Source organism: Cyanidioschyzon merolae, chromosome 17 (genome assembly GCF_000091205.1).
Source record: "Cyanidioschyzon merolae strain 10D DNA, chromosome 17, complete genome".
In the NCBI taxonomy this organism is placed as follows: Eukaryota; Rhodophyta; class Bangiophyceae; order Cyanidiales; family Cyanidiaceae; genus Cyanidioschyzon; species Cyanidioschyzon merolae.
In genome coordinates, this window is record NC_010143.1 from 280,456 (window position 1) to 296,786 (window position 16,331).

General features: G+C 53.1%; 6 protein-coding genes across 6 annotated transcripts, besides 1 other annotated feature; 3 read left to right on the plus strand and 3 right to left on the minus strand.

Moving 5' to 3' along the window:
• Nucleotides 1-480: 480 nt before the first annotated feature.
• Nucleotides 481-1,992, plus strand: CYME_CMQ120C (3-deoxy-7-phosphoheptulonate synthase; the record flags this gene model as incomplete). The annotated part of the gene is made up of 1 exon (XM_005538009.1): nucleotides 481-1,992. One exon carries the CDS (start codon nucleotides 481-483, stop codon nucleotides 1,990-1,992), a length of 1,512 nt encoding a protein of 503 aa, XP_005538066.1.
• A 92-nt stretch (nucleotides 1,993-2,084) lies between these two features.
• CYME_CMQ121C (hypothetical protein, conserved) lies at nucleotides 2,085-2,651 on the minus strand (the record flags this gene model as incomplete). Its single annotated transcript, XM_005538010.1, has 1 exon — nucleotides 2,085-2,651. One exon carries the CDS (start codon nucleotides 2,649-2,651, stop codon nucleotides 2,085-2,087), a length of 567 nt encoding a protein of 188 aa, XP_005538067.1.
• A 1,488-nt stretch (nucleotides 2,652-4,139) lies between these two features.
• Nucleotides 4,140-4,775, plus strand: CYME_CMQ122C (small GTP-binding protein of Rab family, Rab6; the record flags this gene model as incomplete). Its single annotated transcript, XM_005538011.1, has 1 exon — nucleotides 4,140-4,775. The coding sequence occupies one exon, from the start codon at nucleotides 4,140-4,142 to the stop codon at nucleotides 4,773-4,775; it is 636 nt and encodes a 211-aa protein (XP_005538068.1).
• A 176-nt stretch (nucleotides 4,776-4,951) lies between these two features.
• Nucleotides 4,952-5,569, minus strand: CYME_CMQ123C (hypothetical protein; the record flags this gene model as incomplete). Its single annotated transcript, XM_005538012.1, has 1 exon — nucleotides 4,952-5,569. One exon carries the CDS (start codon nucleotides 5,567-5,569, stop codon nucleotides 4,952-4,954), a length of 618 nt encoding a protein of 205 aa, XP_005538069.1.
• Nucleotides 5,570-7,279: 1,710 nt separating this feature from the next.
• On the plus strand, nucleotides 7,280-8,500 carry CYME_CMQ124C (hypothetical protein, conserved; the record flags this gene model as incomplete). The annotated part of the gene is made up of 1 exon (XM_005538013.1): nucleotides 7,280-8,500. One exon carries the CDS (start codon nucleotides 7,280-7,282, stop codon nucleotides 8,498-8,500), a length of 1,221 nt encoding a protein of 406 aa, XP_005538070.1.
• Nucleotides 8,501-8,612: 112 nt separating this feature from the next.
• CYME_CMQ125C (probable transcriptional regulator, SIN3) lies at nucleotides 8,613-13,268 on the minus strand (the record flags this gene model as incomplete). The annotated part of the gene is made up of 1 exon (XM_005538014.1): nucleotides 8,613-13,268. The coding sequence occupies one exon, from the start codon at nucleotides 13,266-13,268 to the stop codon at nucleotides 8,613-8,615; it is 4,656 nt and encodes a 1,551-aa protein (XP_005538071.1).
• Nucleotides 13,269-15,161: 1,893 nt separating this feature from the next.
• Nucleotides 15,162-16,331: part of a sequence feature (possible transcribed region) that runs on past the window's edge.

Consider the following 16,331-nt stretch of genomic DNA (forward strand, 5'->3'; position numbering starts at 1 on the left):
ATATCCTCCAGGCAGTTTGCCTTCGAATTATACGGTACGATGTAACTTGATATCGATCTGCCGCTCGTACTGCGAAAAAGCATTCGATGACACGCATCAGCGGTGGAACAGAATTGACCTGAAAGTCCGCAGAAATCGAACAATCTTTCAAGGTTTTGTCCATGATTCTAAAATGTGATATATTGGTCCATAACGCATTGCACGCCAAGCGATCGCGAGCGCCGCTCCCCATGTAACGAGCACCGACGCGCGTCTGACGCCGAGCCCGGGCCAAAACTCGAACCGGTGCTGCGCAGCGACGGCCGCGACACGATGTGGCGAATGCCGGCGTATTCGTCGACACTTTGTAGACGCTCTAGCGCAGGCTTTACGTAACGAACTTTTTCTGATCGAAAACCAAAACTCAGTTTGATCGTACCTTGTGCACGCGTGGACAGTAAAAACTTGTATTGGGACCGATAATTGTCATAGGACGCGACCATGGCAGTTTGTTTCGTTCTTCCGCACAATGGACTCGCGGCAGTAGCCGGGAGGCGAGCGCAGAGTGGCTGGAAACCCAGCGGTGCCCTCTTCCGCGAAACGAGAATGGTTATTAGCGCCAAGCCTGATTCAAAGAAAAATACTGGTGGTCGCGTATGGCGACCTTCTTCTTGGCGGGAAATGCCTGTCAAACAGGTACCGACGTACCCAGACGAGGCGAGGCTGCAGGATGTTGAGGCGAGGCTGCACAAGGCGCTGCCCCTGGTCTACACTGGTGAGTGTGAGCACCTGAAAAAGCTGATTGCAAAAGCCAGCCGCGGAGAAGCATTCGTTCTACAAGGAGGCGACTGTGCGGAGTCATTCGAGGAGTTCGAAAAGTACGGTGGCGACAACATACGGGATACTTTTCTCCTGCTCATTCAGATGAGCATCGTTCTCATGTACGCCCTCGGGTTGCCGGTGGTGAAAATCGGTCGCATGGCTGGGCAGTTTGCGAAACCACGCACATCGCCTATGGAGCGGGAAAAGAATAAGAAGCTTGAACTGCCCAGCTATCGTGGCGACATGATCAACGGGCCCGAGTTCGAAGCACGAGCGCGCGTGCCCGATCCCGAACGGATGCTCCGAGCGTATCACCAGAGCACTGCGACGATCAACCTCGTGCGAGCGCTTGCGTATGGTGGTTTCGTGGATCTACATCGCATCCATGAAATCAACTTGGAATTCGTGAACGGCACACCGCAGGGAAAACGCTTTTTCGAATACGCTGCTCGGATCACGGATGCTCTGCGCTTCATGTCGAGCTGCGGCATTCAAGCCAACTCCCCGATGATCAAACAGGCAGAGTTTTTCGTCTCACACGAGGCACTTCTGCTTCCATACGAAGAAGCGCTCGTACGCCAGGACAGAGAGACCGGCAAGTACTATGCAACTTCAGGCCATATGATCTGGTGCGGCGACCGAACCAGACAGCCAGATGGTGGCCATGTCGAGTTCCTACGCGGCATCGCGAACCCGATTGGGATCAAATGCGGACCCTCTCTGACTGAGGCGGAGTTGATTGAGCTGCTGGACATTTTGAATCCGGACAATGAGCCAGGTCGCATTACGCTGATCTCACGTGTTGGTGCTGGACGAGTACGCGAACATCTGCCTCGTTTTATTGAATGCGTGCAGCGTGAGGGACGAATCGTTACCTGGTCATGTGATCCAATGCACGGAAATACGGTAACAACTGCATCCGGAGTGAAAACTCGGCGATTCGACGACATTTTAAGCGAAGTCAAGGAATTTTTTGAAGTTCATCGTGAAATGGGCTCGATTCCGGGCGGTATTCATCTGGAAATGACCGGCCAGAATGTGACAGAATGCATCGGAGGTATGTATGAGCTCTCGGATGCGGATCTGGCCACTCGTTTTGAATCTCGATGCGATCCGAGACTGAATGCGAGCCAGAGCCTGGAATTAGCTTTTCTGCTCTCGGAGTACATGTCGGGCAAGCGTACGGATTGAGCACCCCGCGGAGTAAAGCTCCAGCGAGTATGATCGGCAGGTTCATCTACACCATGCAAAAAAACCCGCGACCAGAGCGAGGCCTCGCTCCTCTACATGATCGAGCATAGGCTCCGGTCCGCGTTGAGTCTCGCCCATGCTCTGGATGTGTTTGGCGTGTCGTTTCGATGCGCAGCGGGCTTTTGAAGAACGGGGAGTTCCAGAAGTCTAGTGCCGTCTGGTCGCAAAATATCTCCGTAAATGACGTACTCGATGGTATCCAGTTCCTCTTGAGAAAGCGACCGACTGAGGACGCGACTATGCGCACGCAGGAGTTTCTCTGTGACGCGGCTTTCCGGCTGATCGCTCTTCCATCGATTTGCTGAAGTCTGCAGAACGTCGCAGTTGGTTGAGTCTGAGCGTCCACCTTTGCCCCAGGGTGCGCGGTGGTCATACTCGTAACAGAGCGGACCGTTGCAACCATGCAGTGCGCGGCATACCAAGTTCCCGACTCGATCGAAGCGCCAGCGCCTTGGGTGTCTACCCGGAACAACTTGAGCGTTCCTCCAGCAGATGTTTCGCTCAGTATGCGAAAACAGGCGCCTTCCGTCGCGACGCGTATCCTCCAGGACGTCTTGCGCGACGGTTAGCAGCTTCCGACCCCAGACCGGCTGCTGCATCACCTTCCCAGCTGTGCACGCTGAAGCTTGACCAGTGCAAGCAGTAGCGTTGTTTCCTCCAGGGGCTCGTAGCGTCTTATCGAGATCCTTTACCGAGTTCAGCAAGAAACCTGGGCAGGCAGTGAACCTAGCAAGCCGGCTTCAAAGGTTTGTTGCACGTCGAAGCGCTCATGAAGAAACCGTTTATCGCCCAACACCGTCTGCGCAAGCTGGAACCAAATGAAGCGTTCTAGGATGTTTTCAGGATGTCGTACTGCTAAACTGTCAGCGTTGCGTCCGCAATGCAGCGGTTTGTGCTGCGCTCTATGATCGATGAAACCTGTGCGAGACAAATATGCTTCCGAGCGACCATCAACGGTGCAGGTCATAGAGCCAATCCATACCTGACAGGTCGAGAAGAGCATCGATCGATCCTCTGGCAATGCTCCATAGCGAAGACATGTGAGCTAGACTGCGTGATGCGCGACACCCCGAGGATCCATTCGCCCCCGGTCTTGGAGCGCCCACATGTGAGGTCGAAGATAAAATCACGAGCGCCCAGGTTCTCTTCAGGTATCTCCGCTTTCTTCCGTTGTGTCTATCTCCGGGAGGGAGCTCCCGTAAACCCAGAAACAACGCGGTAATGAAGAATCCATCGCACAGGACTCGAATTGCTGCTCGAGTGTTGCAACATTCGAGGCACTCAACATCGGGGTCGTGCATCTGCTTGACATCGCGACGTTCGTGGTTGCGTGCCTTTGCCTATTCGGAAGCTCTAGCGCACGCATGTACGGTGTGCGTCAAGCCGTCACTCCCTCATACATGGGAAAGCCCTGCTCTCTCTGTGCTGCATCCGCAACTTCGCTATAGGCGCTGTTGCGGACGCTCACGATAGAGTCGGTGTGTGATGGAACGTACGAAATGACTTGTATCTCCGGGGGGAATAGCGAGTGCTGGAACTTGTAGGTGGGTAGAATTACGGGCGCTTTCCCGATCGCCACTATCAAGCTCAATCGGAGATTCCTGGTCGCTAGAAAAGTTCTCTCAACAAGCAACGTACAGCGTTCTGGTTCGATGTATGCGCAGCGCCGTGTTCACGTCAGGTTCTGGCGCAGAAGCGTCGTATGGCTGTTTCCACCGCCGTGGCGGATGCCTTGCTCCAAGCACCAGGTATACGGTCACATTATTGGTACTGACAGGGAAGATGCCTCTCTAGCGCCGATTCCAACTACGAGATGCTACGTACTGAACGACCTGTGCTGGCGTTTCAGCATACCCAGAGCGACGCCGCATCGGATGCTGCGGAACGTTCTTCAGTGACATCCTGCACGTGGGTGAAACTGGACGCCCTCTCGGGGACGCGCACTGCGCGCCATCTGCGACACACACCGCGTCCGTTCTGGGTCCGTAGCTGTGGTCAGTGGGGTTTGCTTGACGACCTGGCGCTTAAAGAGAGCGCAGCATAAATCCGGGTCTGTCTGCTGACGTACTGTGTGGGCTATCAGCGCAATGAGCACGCAGGCTGGCGCAACAGCGGCCGCGCTCTCAAAGTACAAACTCGTTTTCCTCGGCGATCAGGCCGTTGGGAAAACATCGATTATCACCCGCTTCATGTACGATAAGTTTGATAACAACTACCAAGCAACTATTGGGATCGACTTTTTGTCGAAAACGATGTACCTGGAGGATCGCACCGTCCGACTGCAGCTGTGGGACACCGCAGGACAGGAACGTTTCCGCTCGCTGATCCCGTCTTACATTCGAGATAGCTCCGTAGCAGTGGTCGTCTATGATGTAACAAGTCGCCGTAGTTTCCTGAATACTGCAAAGTGGATAGAAGAAGTTCGTAATGAGAGAGGCAACGAAGTAATTATCGTTCTGGTTGGGAATAAGAGCGACCAAAACGATAAGCGTCAGGTAAGCGTCGAAGAGGGCGAAGCGAAAGCCAAAGAACTGGATGTTCTGTTCATCGAGACTAGCGCGAAGACAGGCGCAAATGTGAAAGCGCTCTTTCGGAAGATTGCTGCGGCGTTGCCAGGTTCCAGCTCGACGACGAGTCGAGGAAGCCAGCTCATCGACGTGAAGCTCACACCGCAGGAACCCGCCGCGAGTCCGTCGCAACAAAGCTCGTCGTGTCTGTGTTAGCCTGTAAGGCGATCTTGGCGGTGCAGCACTGAAGGGTTTCAAGGCCCTCGGTTAAATGTCTCAAAGTTCCGCGTACTAGGCGCGGCGCACGGAAGGCGCGCAGTCGTGTTCGTACCCTAGACTGGTACAGGCTGTGAGAATCTCTTCTCTATCATGCATCCGTCGCAGTACGTTCTTTAAGGAAATGCATTTCTATCAAAGGACCTCGGTGGTCCTGGTAAACGAGTAGGGCGATGGTTCCGGAAAAGGCTGAAGGGCGACGGTGCTGTGCCAGCGCCGACCGCCTTCTTCGTACTAGCGCCCGCTTCTGGCTCTGTAACGCTTGCCTTAGCACTAGCAGTCGCTGACGTCGTGCTCGCTGCACCATTTCCAGTGGATGCTCTGTCATGTGTTTGCACGCTCTGTGCGGAAGCCGTTTTTGGTGGTTTCTCCGCCGCACTTGACGAGGACCCCGCAGTGCTACCGGCATCCGTTGGTACCCGAGGCACTACTCCAGTCGTTTGTTTCCTCTCAAATGCTGGCAGCTGGCCGTTGCGAATACGACTGCGAGCTGAATCAGCTCCGGGCATTGGAAGGCGCTTCTTGCCAAGTTTGCCGCCTCGAGTCAATATCCAGCCGTCGCCGCCCCAGACTCGGTCTGCGCGAAGCACCAGCAACGGGCGGCTGTTCTGCGCAGAGATCGAGCTCCGCCAGCTAGTCTCGTGAAGTGCATGCGCGCAAAACCCGATGACACCTATTGAACCGAGTGTTCCAAAGGACTGCAACGCACTCAACGCAAAAGCTTGGCACTGCATGGAGAGGCTCAGACACCCTGAAGGAATTGATGAATAAAGATCAAGCGCAGCTAACTGTGGAGCCGTAGCGGCGGTCGGCGCTCTGCGGCACACGCGGCAGTGGGTAGTTTAAGAAAAACAACAAAGCGGACATTCTCTTGCGGTGTCCGTGTATAGGGTCTTTCATCTCAATTTCGTTCCGCCTCTGCTACGTTCTGTAGAAGAAGGTCGAAATTATTGTGTAATTAACCTTTTAGATCGTAGACGAATTGTCAGTAGGGTACGTATTCTTTACTAAACAGTCCACGGAGAACTGCATTCCTTCTTCATGTCAGACATTCCACATCACGCAGATGGTTGCGGAACACTGGAAGACAGGCATAGACGCGCTCTGCGTCAAGAACCGATATTCTCCACGTGTGCTTCCAATCAACGGTAGAACACGATCCTTTGATCACCTTTTCCGGAAGTACAAAGCGACGATAATAGATGCCACCAGCGCCTCTGTTTCTAAACAGCTTGTTCATGTGGTCCAGAATACACTAGGATACTGTCGCAAGAATGTCCTAGTTCAATCACCGTCATCTCCCATGGAAATCCCAGTTACAGTGCTCCTTGAACATCGAGATCGGTATGAAGCACAGGGACGTGGGTTTTTTTCCTCAGTCAATGAGACTTGCTTCCGATGAAACAGTCGGAGAAGATACGGATATTTGCGGAGCGGGGCGCCCGTTCCATATACCATCGAATTCGAGACGAACGACGAAATCATCATCCGTTCTAGTTGTAGTGGATTCTATTTACGGCCTCAGTTTCGATCGTGGGGAAGGCTCATACAACAGCACCAACCATTTTGTCGAATCATTGACGATTTTTCTCTAACATCTGGCGACGTCCTTCTACTGAACAACGTGGCATTTCACCAGCCCCCTCGCGGTCGAGCGTTTCCCGATTCTATCGGGATAGAGCTCGTTTTCATTCTTCCGTACGCTCCGTGATTCAACCGGAACGAAGCAATCTTTTGTATCCTGAAATGCAACGATTGCTCCACAGCGAGATTCGCTGAAGCGTCCAGCACATGGTAAAACTGGGCCACATTATGTACCATTTGCGCAAGTGCTTTTTCTTCCGGGAAGGGCCCCACCAAAGGCCATAAAGAAGTGCACTCACTCTAAAAGAATTAAGGGATGAGCTGGGATGCACACTTCAGATGCTCGAGATTGAGAAAAGACTGCAGAGCGCTTTGGCGACAGAAATGTACGAAGACATGATAGAGCACCAAATGGCACAGAGGGCCTAAGTGCGCAGATTCCTCGCATAGGTGAGTACAAGCGGAAGCAAGAAAGGCATGAAGTTCGTGACCCGAGATTATAACGCTGCTATCAATATCAGGAGATTTGCGGTGCTGGCGACGAAATCCCGGAAGCTGACGCGAGCTTCCTTTAGAGGGTCAGCATCTCAGGCTCGAAGTATGCTGGGATAAATACTGAAACCGATAGCAGGCAACCGGTTGAAAAAGCCTGGGAGGCGTCTTCTGGTGGATATGCATATACCCCCACATGGCGGTGCGAAATTTTTTATTTCACTGAGGGTATGTATTTTGATGGACTTAAATAGAAGAAGCGGACACGATCGCAGTCGACGCGGGCGTGAATGCTGCGAACCCCGTATTTCCATCCGCCCTTCTGCTGTGCTAAGCTGTGCTGCGGAAAGAACAAGGTCCCGTGTCAAATGAACACGGAGTCGCGTTGGCGGCGACAATTTGGAAGAGGTGCAATGCTTTCCTCGAATACTCTCGCCGGCTTTGTGAACGTATTCGGGCCGGTGGCGGGCCAAGCTGGAAGCACGCGTGCGGCGCTTCGAAGCGCAACGGTACGGCTCAGCAGGGTCTGCACGGACGCGGTCTCACGGCGAAACCGGAAGCAAGCCACCTGTATGAGGCCGCGCTCGCGTGCGCGACTCTTTATGGGCACCGATACGAACCCAGATGGTGAAGACAATGAAACTCGCTCTGGGTCACAAGGAGGTCAAAACTCCAGCGATGTCGAAAAGCACAAGGAGGCGTCTGCCTCATCTGGGCAGTCCGGGAGAAGCGATATGGGTACGCGGGATATTGAATTTAACCTTGGCCCCAAAGGCGAGTCCCTTACTGCGTCAGCTACCGAAAAACCAAATCCATTCTTGGAATATATCCGCTCCTTGTCTCCGCCAGAGACTTTGAAGCGTTTTGCCGAGTCGGCACCCAAAGAAGTTCAAGCTGCCATGAAACAAATGGTCGTCAACATGTTGGGCAACCTGCCGCCTTTCGCGTATGCAGTTACCATCACCACGCTGGGGCAGCGTCTAGCGGACCTGCTGTATTCTACAGCGATGACGGGCTACATGTTGCGCAATGCTGAGTACCGTCTCTCGCTGACGCGCTCGTTGGGATACTGGAGTCCCAACGATAATCAGAGTAACGAGCGGTTGCGGCAAGAGATCGAGCGCATAGCACCGGATTCTGTCATTCGTCTGCGCAACTCGGATGGCACAACCACCGAGGTTCCCGCCGCGAAATTCCTCGGAGAGCTCTGTGAAGAAGTGCGCGCTCTGAAAAGCGAATTAGCCCAGTACGAAGCGGGAAGCAATCGGATTCTCTCCTACATTCGCTCTCTGAAACCCGAGAACCTGGAGCAGCTGACAAAAAGCGCAGGCACTGAAGCTGTAGATGCAATGAAAAGGACAGTGAAAACCTTGCTTGAGCAGTCGGGAGTTAAGGGCGAGCTTCCAGTCACCCTCCCGGCAGCTGAGCTGTCATCGCTCCTCTTCTGGCTCATGGTTCTCGGATATGATATTCGAGAAAAAGAAGTGAAAATGGATTTTGAACGACAGTTTCATAGGGGTTATCTATCGAGTTCGAACGAACAGAAACCGGAGGACGAAGGAAGCGGCCCGGACGCGCCTCAGCCGTAAAAAAGCGAGGCAAGTCGATGGCTGACAAAATTTGTCGCTACTGTATTTGGGCTGGGACGAGGAGGTCCTCGGAGCGCGCTGCATTGTCGCTACGACATCGTCTGAGCATTGCTTACAGTACCGGAATAGTTGACTGCTTCTGGGCAGCATCCCATTGGCGATAAAGTTGATGCCATCGACGCAAACGCCGTCGACGAGCTCGCTCGCTTGCGTGACGTTGGTGGCTGGCAGCGGCCTCCATGTGCGATGATTCCCCTGAGAAAGAATCTTGCTTACGTCGTAGCAACTCGTCACATGTTTCTCCAATATGGACCAAACGATTCGTGTTGAGAGACATTTTCGATTCGAGTCCGTTCGAAATCAGAACTTGAAGCATGAGCTGCCTTTTCCAGGTTTCGTAAAGCGATATTCGATCGGGATCCGATGACGTAGCGTGGCCAAGTCGGCGACACCAGGACGCAAAGGATCGCTCCAGCGGCACGTTCACAACAGAACGCTCGAAGGCGTAGAGTTTGCGGGCATCAACCGCCATCGGCAACATATCCAGCGTGTGTTGGTGCTGGTGTTGTCCTTGCCAAGCAAAGAATCCTAGATAGCTGGCCGCCGCTTCCGCAGCTGCAGCGGTATCGCGTCGACGTGGAATGCCCTCATCGCTTGTCAGCAGGGTTACAGTGAGGATTGCTGGAGTCGACGCCAGCGTGGCTCGATCCTCCTTGGGTTCGAGGTCACTGGCGCCTGACCCCACTGGCCCCGGAGCGTCCTGCACCTGGAAGCGATAGAGATTCCCACCGCGCTCATCGCGTAGAATTTGTAGCGCTTTGATACAGTACGACACCTCTGCAATACATAGAGCTTGCGCTTCCGCGTCGGTAACGCCATCACCATCAGGGACCAGACCGCGCACGAGATCCTGCTCTTGAGCAAAATACAAGGCAACGAGTCTCGACTGAGCCGTGTTGTACGCTTGTTTCACTAACTTGAATAGCACCTTGTCTAAGGTAAAGAGCACGTACGATTCAGGCCCCAGTACGCGGCGGCAGTAGTCTTCATACTCTTGGCTATCGATGGCATTACTCAGGTACCTCCGGAGCATGTCCATATATTCTCTGTATATGTCCGAGGGGGCGCGCAGCGTCGCCTCCGCCCTCGCTTCACCTTCGGGATTGTAGAGGGAGTCGGAGATGGATTTGAGGTCCATGGCCGCCTCAGGCTGACGTTGCTCGTTCATTCGAGCTGATCGTTGCCTCTCGTACTGGGACTGCGCCATCTGTCGAGCGGCGGCCAGACGCTGGAATGCGATTTCGTAGAGCCGCATGAGAATATACAGGGACTCGTCGGCGAAAAGAACCGAGTCGTTCCGATAGCGCATCCTCTCGACTCTTGCATTGCGCTTCGGACCCGGCACAGAAGTCGACCCGGTTTCCGCCTTGATCGCTGGTGCCTCTCCGGGTCGCACACTGGGCACCTCCTCTGACAACGACAGAATGACTGGATCGAGGCCATTCCCGCCATCCCGTGTGTCCATCTCAGCACAGAAGTTTTCATCAGGCGATGACTTTCGCGAGACGCTGTCGGAGGCCGCCGGCGAGTCCCCCGCTGAGCGCTCATCTGCAGCACGAGCCAGCTCATTCCGCAAAAGGCCACTCACATCCGCAAGCTCCGAATCCGTCTCTTCGCGAACGACGGGCGCAGTGCACTCGCCAGGAGTCTCGACTGCGCGAACACCAGGATCATGCAAATTGATGCCAAAGAATCTCCCGAAAAGCTCCGCATAGAACTGCAAGAGATGCGCACATTCCATCGGCCCGTACTCTAGATGAGACAAAAACGACACCAGTGCATATAGGTCCTGATGCGCCTTCTTCAGACGGAGGCGGAATCGCAAGCACGGAGGCTCTAGCGCCGACACCACCGCAAAGGGGTCGCGTTCAGGCGCCGCCGCTGAATCGCCACACGCAGCGCTCAGTGATGCGTGCGCGCACTCGAACGTGCCCCCGTGGACGCACTGCAAAGCAACTTGCCGAGCGCGCCAACTGTTTTCGAACTCACGGCTGAGCGCAGGGTGTCCGAAACCGCAGCCGAAAGCGACACAATCACAGGAGCCAGCCATGATATTCGCGGCAAAGACAGCGACCGTGATCGCTTCCATGAGCGTCCGGACCTCTGCGATGTCGTGGATGTCCTGGAGGAGGCCACGGACGCTGATTGTGCGCTTATCACTCTGTCTGAAATAAAAGCTTCGGTGATCCAGGCTCTTGAAATAGTTGCGTTCACAGATTTCTCTCCAGAGTTTGTTCATTTCGACGCGAGCTCTTCGCCATTCCTCGTCCTTCTGTTTGAGGCGGTTCAGGACAATTGGAACTGCCACACTTGGTTGCATCTTCACATGCATGACCATTTCTGGGCCGTGTGCTCCATAGACTCGCTCTATGGCCCGGTAATGCACTGCACTGAGGGCGTGCTCGGCGAGCATATGTTTTGCCTTTTCTTCGTCGCTCATATGGGCGATCACCATGGCCAGAGGTTCAAGCTTATGAATCGTTGCCGCATTCGTCTCGATGACCATATCCAGCTCGTAGCGATCGTCTTCACATCGAAAGAGATTGTCTTCAAACTGATTGCGACGCATGTGCTTGAACGAGCCCTCCTCGCTCCCGGTCGGCACTGACACCCAGATATCGTTCAGTACCTGTTTCTCAAGCTCACCGCGACCACTACATGGCATGGATTGAAATTCGGAAGGTATGCGTTTGTAGCTGGTGTCACAACGTTCCCGGGACTCTGCTGCCGCCTCGCTGAGCGACTTGTAGCGCCAGAGCCCGTCAACCGGGGGGGCGGTCGCCGACGGTGGAGCACGGCCCTCTAGAATCGCCAGCGCTGCCTCGACGCCCGACATTGCACTTTCTGCATCGGTTGGATGCTTGGACCTGCGTGCTGGGGCACAAGCATCCAAGAACGTGCGGAAGGCCTCGCTTAAAATATGCCTGTGTCCGAAAAGTTCATCAGCAAGGCTCATCAGCTCTGTTCTGCCGATAATCTCCTGGTTGTAAAGACTCAGGCACTTGATGAACTCATGAAATTGATGTGCTTCCATGCGCTCCCGCAATTTTTCGAAAAAGAGAAGCTCGGCTCGAGCTCCGTAAGAAATGGGCGAAAGTCCAGACAACGCAGTAGCAGCCGTTGAAGACGCGTGCGGCGCTGTCGCAATCGTCTGTTCCAGGTGCTGTGGAACGAGTGCAGCCTGGAGCGGAGCATCACGCCCGTCGAGGCTAACTCCCTGCGCAGTTTCGCTGCGTCGACTCCTTTTGGTTCGCTTTGTGGGTCCTCCCGTCGCACCAAGGTTGCTCGCCGCTCGTTTTGCCCAAGTTATTTGTCTTGCGCTCTCGATTTCATCCTCCACAGAATCTGGAAGAAAACTCTTGAACTCTTCCAGGAGATCTGGATGACCGCGAAAGATCTGAGAGACTTCATCCAGCACGCTGAATTTGTCCTCTCCGTCGCGCTGATAGGCCTGCAGAATGTTCAGAAACCTCTGGTAGATTGCTGGTTGGTTCTGAAAACGCTGCTTGACTTTGTTCACGTATTGGATAGCGTGGTCGAATTCCTCATTGTTGAACGTGGACAAGCTTGGTGGTACCCCAACGGCTTGTGCGTTCACGACAGCTGCACTGTCGGCGACGGTATCCGCAACACGTTGCGGGACGTGCAGCTGTTTGGGTTCCTGCGAAGGCTGAAACGCTCGAAACGCTTCAGGTCCAGCTCTAATGTGGGCGTTTCCCATGGCAGAAGACATTTCAGCGACTCTGTATGCGTCTGGAACAGCATGCTGACTTGGACGAGTGATTGCGCCTGGATATGGAGCGCGAGCACGGGTATCCTCTGCAGCGACCGTAATCTTCGCATCATCCCTTTCATTTGCAGGGCCGGGTGTTTCTGCGTGAACGGGTGCTGCATCCAAGCAGTCTGAGAGCTCAATTTTGTATCCCGCCGGCAGAAAAGTGTTGAAGCCAAGCACAAGGTTGGGATAGCCGCGAAAAAGACGCGTAACTTGCTCAATTACGCCTGGTGTATCGATTGTTTGCGCCTTGAATTCTTTCATGATGTCCAGGAATTTTGCATAGATTCGCGGCCGATCCTCGAACTGGGCCTTCACCTGCTCTAAATAAGCCAGAGCGTCCTCGACTCTCAAAGCTCGCGCCTGCGAGCCTTCCTCGGTCTCAGCAGGTTGATTCATTCGGTCAGCAGCTGCACTGGTCTCCTCGGACTGGGGATCGAGCTTAAGCACCGTGCGTGCGGCACCAGCTCGTTCTGTGCTGTCGCTCTCGCGTTTCGAGCTACTATTTTTACCGCTCACCGTCGGTTCAAGGTTTTGCGTAACCTGTTTCTCTGTAAACTCTAAGTGCGTTTTGTGCTGGCTCGAAGTAGGCGATATAGGCTGGGTTGCTGTCTCCCGAACGTGCGAATGCGCACCCTCAACTAGCGTCGCCAGTTCATCTTCTATTGTTCGTGCACCTTCTCTCGGCATGGTGTCCGCCGTGACATCTCTGGGCACGTTTTCGGTCTCCGAACGTAGCGCTTCAGCGCGTTCGCTACGATCATCTGTGCTTTGCAAAATCATCCCGGCCTCTTCGCTGCTTCCGAGACCAGCAGATCCCTGCGGACGCTGTGGTTCTGCCTCAACGCGCAGAGGCACTGTTTGCGTTTCTGGTGGCACCAGTGATGCCTCACCCGAGATCCGCTCCAGTAATCTATCTTCAGACTCCTCCATCTATTGTGGCGAGTTGGCTTTTGCCCAGGTTGCGACCAAGGCAAGCTCACGACTATATTTCCACAGCAGTGCTGGCTTTCCTCGAGCGAGAGCAACCTGCGCGCAGCAGTCTCAGATCCGACTCCGCTTCCCCGGGGCGCGTAGCTTCTAGAGTGGTGAAAACATTATTAACACAATCCGTGACCTGTATTGAAATTGTGCAAGCTAACCAGATTCAAGTAACGGGTAATAAATATAAAAATAAATCTTATCGTCGTCATTCAGGACGTCCAGGAGGGATGAAGATTCGTTATTTTTATCAAATAGGTGGAAAAAGAGCATTGGAACATGCAATTAAAGGTATGCTTCCAAAAGGTGTGAAAGGTCGCCAATTGTGGCGAAAAATTCGTATAGAAGCTTAGAAAGAGTTATGTATGCCATAGGAAAACGTAAATGTGCCATCCCCGGGGAAGCAACCAGCCTGTATCGTGTACCAAGCTGCAATCCATATTTGTGCATATTAATTCTAAACATTCCACGATTGAACTGGATCCAGTGCAGCCTCGAATCGCGATGCCACCCTGGCGGCTAACCTGCTGCGCGTACCTGGCAGCTAAAAATGATTCTTGTTCCTCTAGTTGCTTTCAACTTAATTCAGTTCCAACCCCGCTGTATAAAATCGAATGATTTTTCTCAGTGTAGAGCACGAGATCGAGGTCACTATGTAATTTATTGTGTACATCTTAGATGAATAGCCTGTAGGATATATTCTTTAGTAAACAATCCCTGCAGGACTGTATTTATCCTTCAGGTCAGTCATACAACAGTACTCAGACGGCTCAGGAACACTGAAAGAAAGGAGTATATGCGCTCCGCGCCAAGTACCGATATTCTCAAAGCATGGTTGCGGTGAATTGTAGGAATTGGACCCGTTGATCGTTTTTTACGGAAAGCAAAAGCGAAGATAATAGCGAACACGGGCGTCACTTTTCTCACGAGCTTGTTCGGGTGGCGCTGAAAACAGAGGTATACTGCCGGAGAAAAGAGCCCAGTCTCATGCACGGCAATCTCCCGCTGAAATCGCCTCAGCAGAACTCCTGGAACGTTGCGATCTGTAAGAAGTAGAGGAACTCCGGATCGTTTTCTCTGTCAATCAGACTTTATTAGGAAAATACGGTCGGTGCGTGTATGGGTATTCGCAGAGCAGGCAGCCGGTTGTATGTAAGATGAAACTCACAGAGAACGAGGATATTATCATCTATTCTAGCTGCGGTGGATTTACTTGGCGGCCTCGGTTTCGCTCGTAGAAGAGAATCATGCAACAGCACCTGCTACGTCGAACCATTGAAGACTTTCCCCTGACGTCTCACGACGGCCTTCTATTGGACACCGTAGCATTGCAACATTCCCCTTGCGTTCGAGCTCTTGCCGATCCTGTCTGGGGTAGAGCTGCTTTTCAATCCTTCATACACTCCCTGGAAAAATCCAATCGAAGGAATGTTTTCTATTGTGAAACGTACTGATCGCTCTACTGGACGAATCGCTGAAGATCTCAGCACATGGTTACACCGAGGCACATGTCGCATGTCGTCCGCAAGTCCTCCTCGCTCCAGGAAGGTCCTCACCTCAGGGCCTAAAGATTTGCATTCATTTTCAAAAACCAAAAATCTCAGGGATGAGCTGGGGTGCACGCTTCACAAGGTCGAGATGGAAAGAAGGCAACGGATCGCCTCGGCGATGGAAATGGACAGAGACATCACAGAGCTGCAAGTGGCATTGAGGGCGCGCATTCGAGGACTCCTTGCACCGATGAGTATCACGAGTGAGAAGAAATGCATGGAGTTCGCGAACCGAGATTTCAGCGCCATCGTCAATATCAGATGATGTGCGGTGCTGAAGACAAGACCCGAGGAGCTGACGTGATCCACTTTTTGGGGCAGTATATCAGGCTCTAAGTGTACAGGGATAGAAACTGAACCTGACAGCAGGATATCGGTTGAAAAAGGCTGGGGCATCCGCGAATGGGCGAATATATACCATCCATAGGCGTGAAATGTGTATCCTTTTTCCTGCAGTATGTATTCATGCATTCATCACGATTAGGTGGATCGAGTGGCGACCTCTCGTTCGTACGCTGAACGCGCGTCCGAACAGCAGCTTTGCTGGAACAGGGGCAGTGCTTTGTTGTCGAAAACAGGCCGAAAACCAAGCCGCGGCTTGTTGCCAGTCAGCATTTTCCCGAGAACGATTCCCATTGATCGACATCGTAAATTTGAATCCGAGATGCCTCCTGCATGAAGCTTGCTACGCACTGGGTTTTGCTCCACTCGATACAAACCTGCGCAATCTTTCCACGAATGCTGAAGTCCCAGTTTCGGAGCAACGAGTTGTACTATGAATAGAGCAAACTTGCAACCAGTTCATGATTTCGTAAACTTGCACTAGGGCGGCTGGCAAGAAACACTGGCTTTTCGATACGGCGCATGCTGAGCGATATCAGCCCGATATTGAAATACGGTATTTTCTTCTCGTGAAATGCAGCAGGCAGCCCGCGCAGAAGGAACCTGAGCCGAAGCATCCCAGAAGTGCCTTTCGGGGAGAAAGCAGCAAAGTACATGACAAATTTCTACGCAGATCATTATGCGTATGGCCTGGCCACATCCAGCGGGCATCTTTGTGAAACAGCACTTTCATAAGACGCTGCTGTGAAAAGCCCTTGAATGCATCACTATTTCCAAGTTCTGCGCGTGCGCCGCCACCGATACAGCATCTTCGGCTCCTTTATGCATGCACGCAGATACATCCACGTCAAATTCAAATGGAACCGGGCACATTCACCTAACACGGATGTTTACTCTAAAGTTTGGGTCCGGTCCCTTTGCCATCAACACCAGCATTTGCGGCATTTTTACGCGACTGCTTCCTCTTGCTTTCTCTCACCGCCGGCTTTAAATATGCAGGTCTTTCCATTTCTCCAGCCGCGTTGCCAGAATTCGATTGATCTGGATGACAGCATCAAGGTCCTGATTATGATGCTTCCGGCAGCTGCCGACGCAATTAAAGCAGATGCGGAAGTTGCTATCT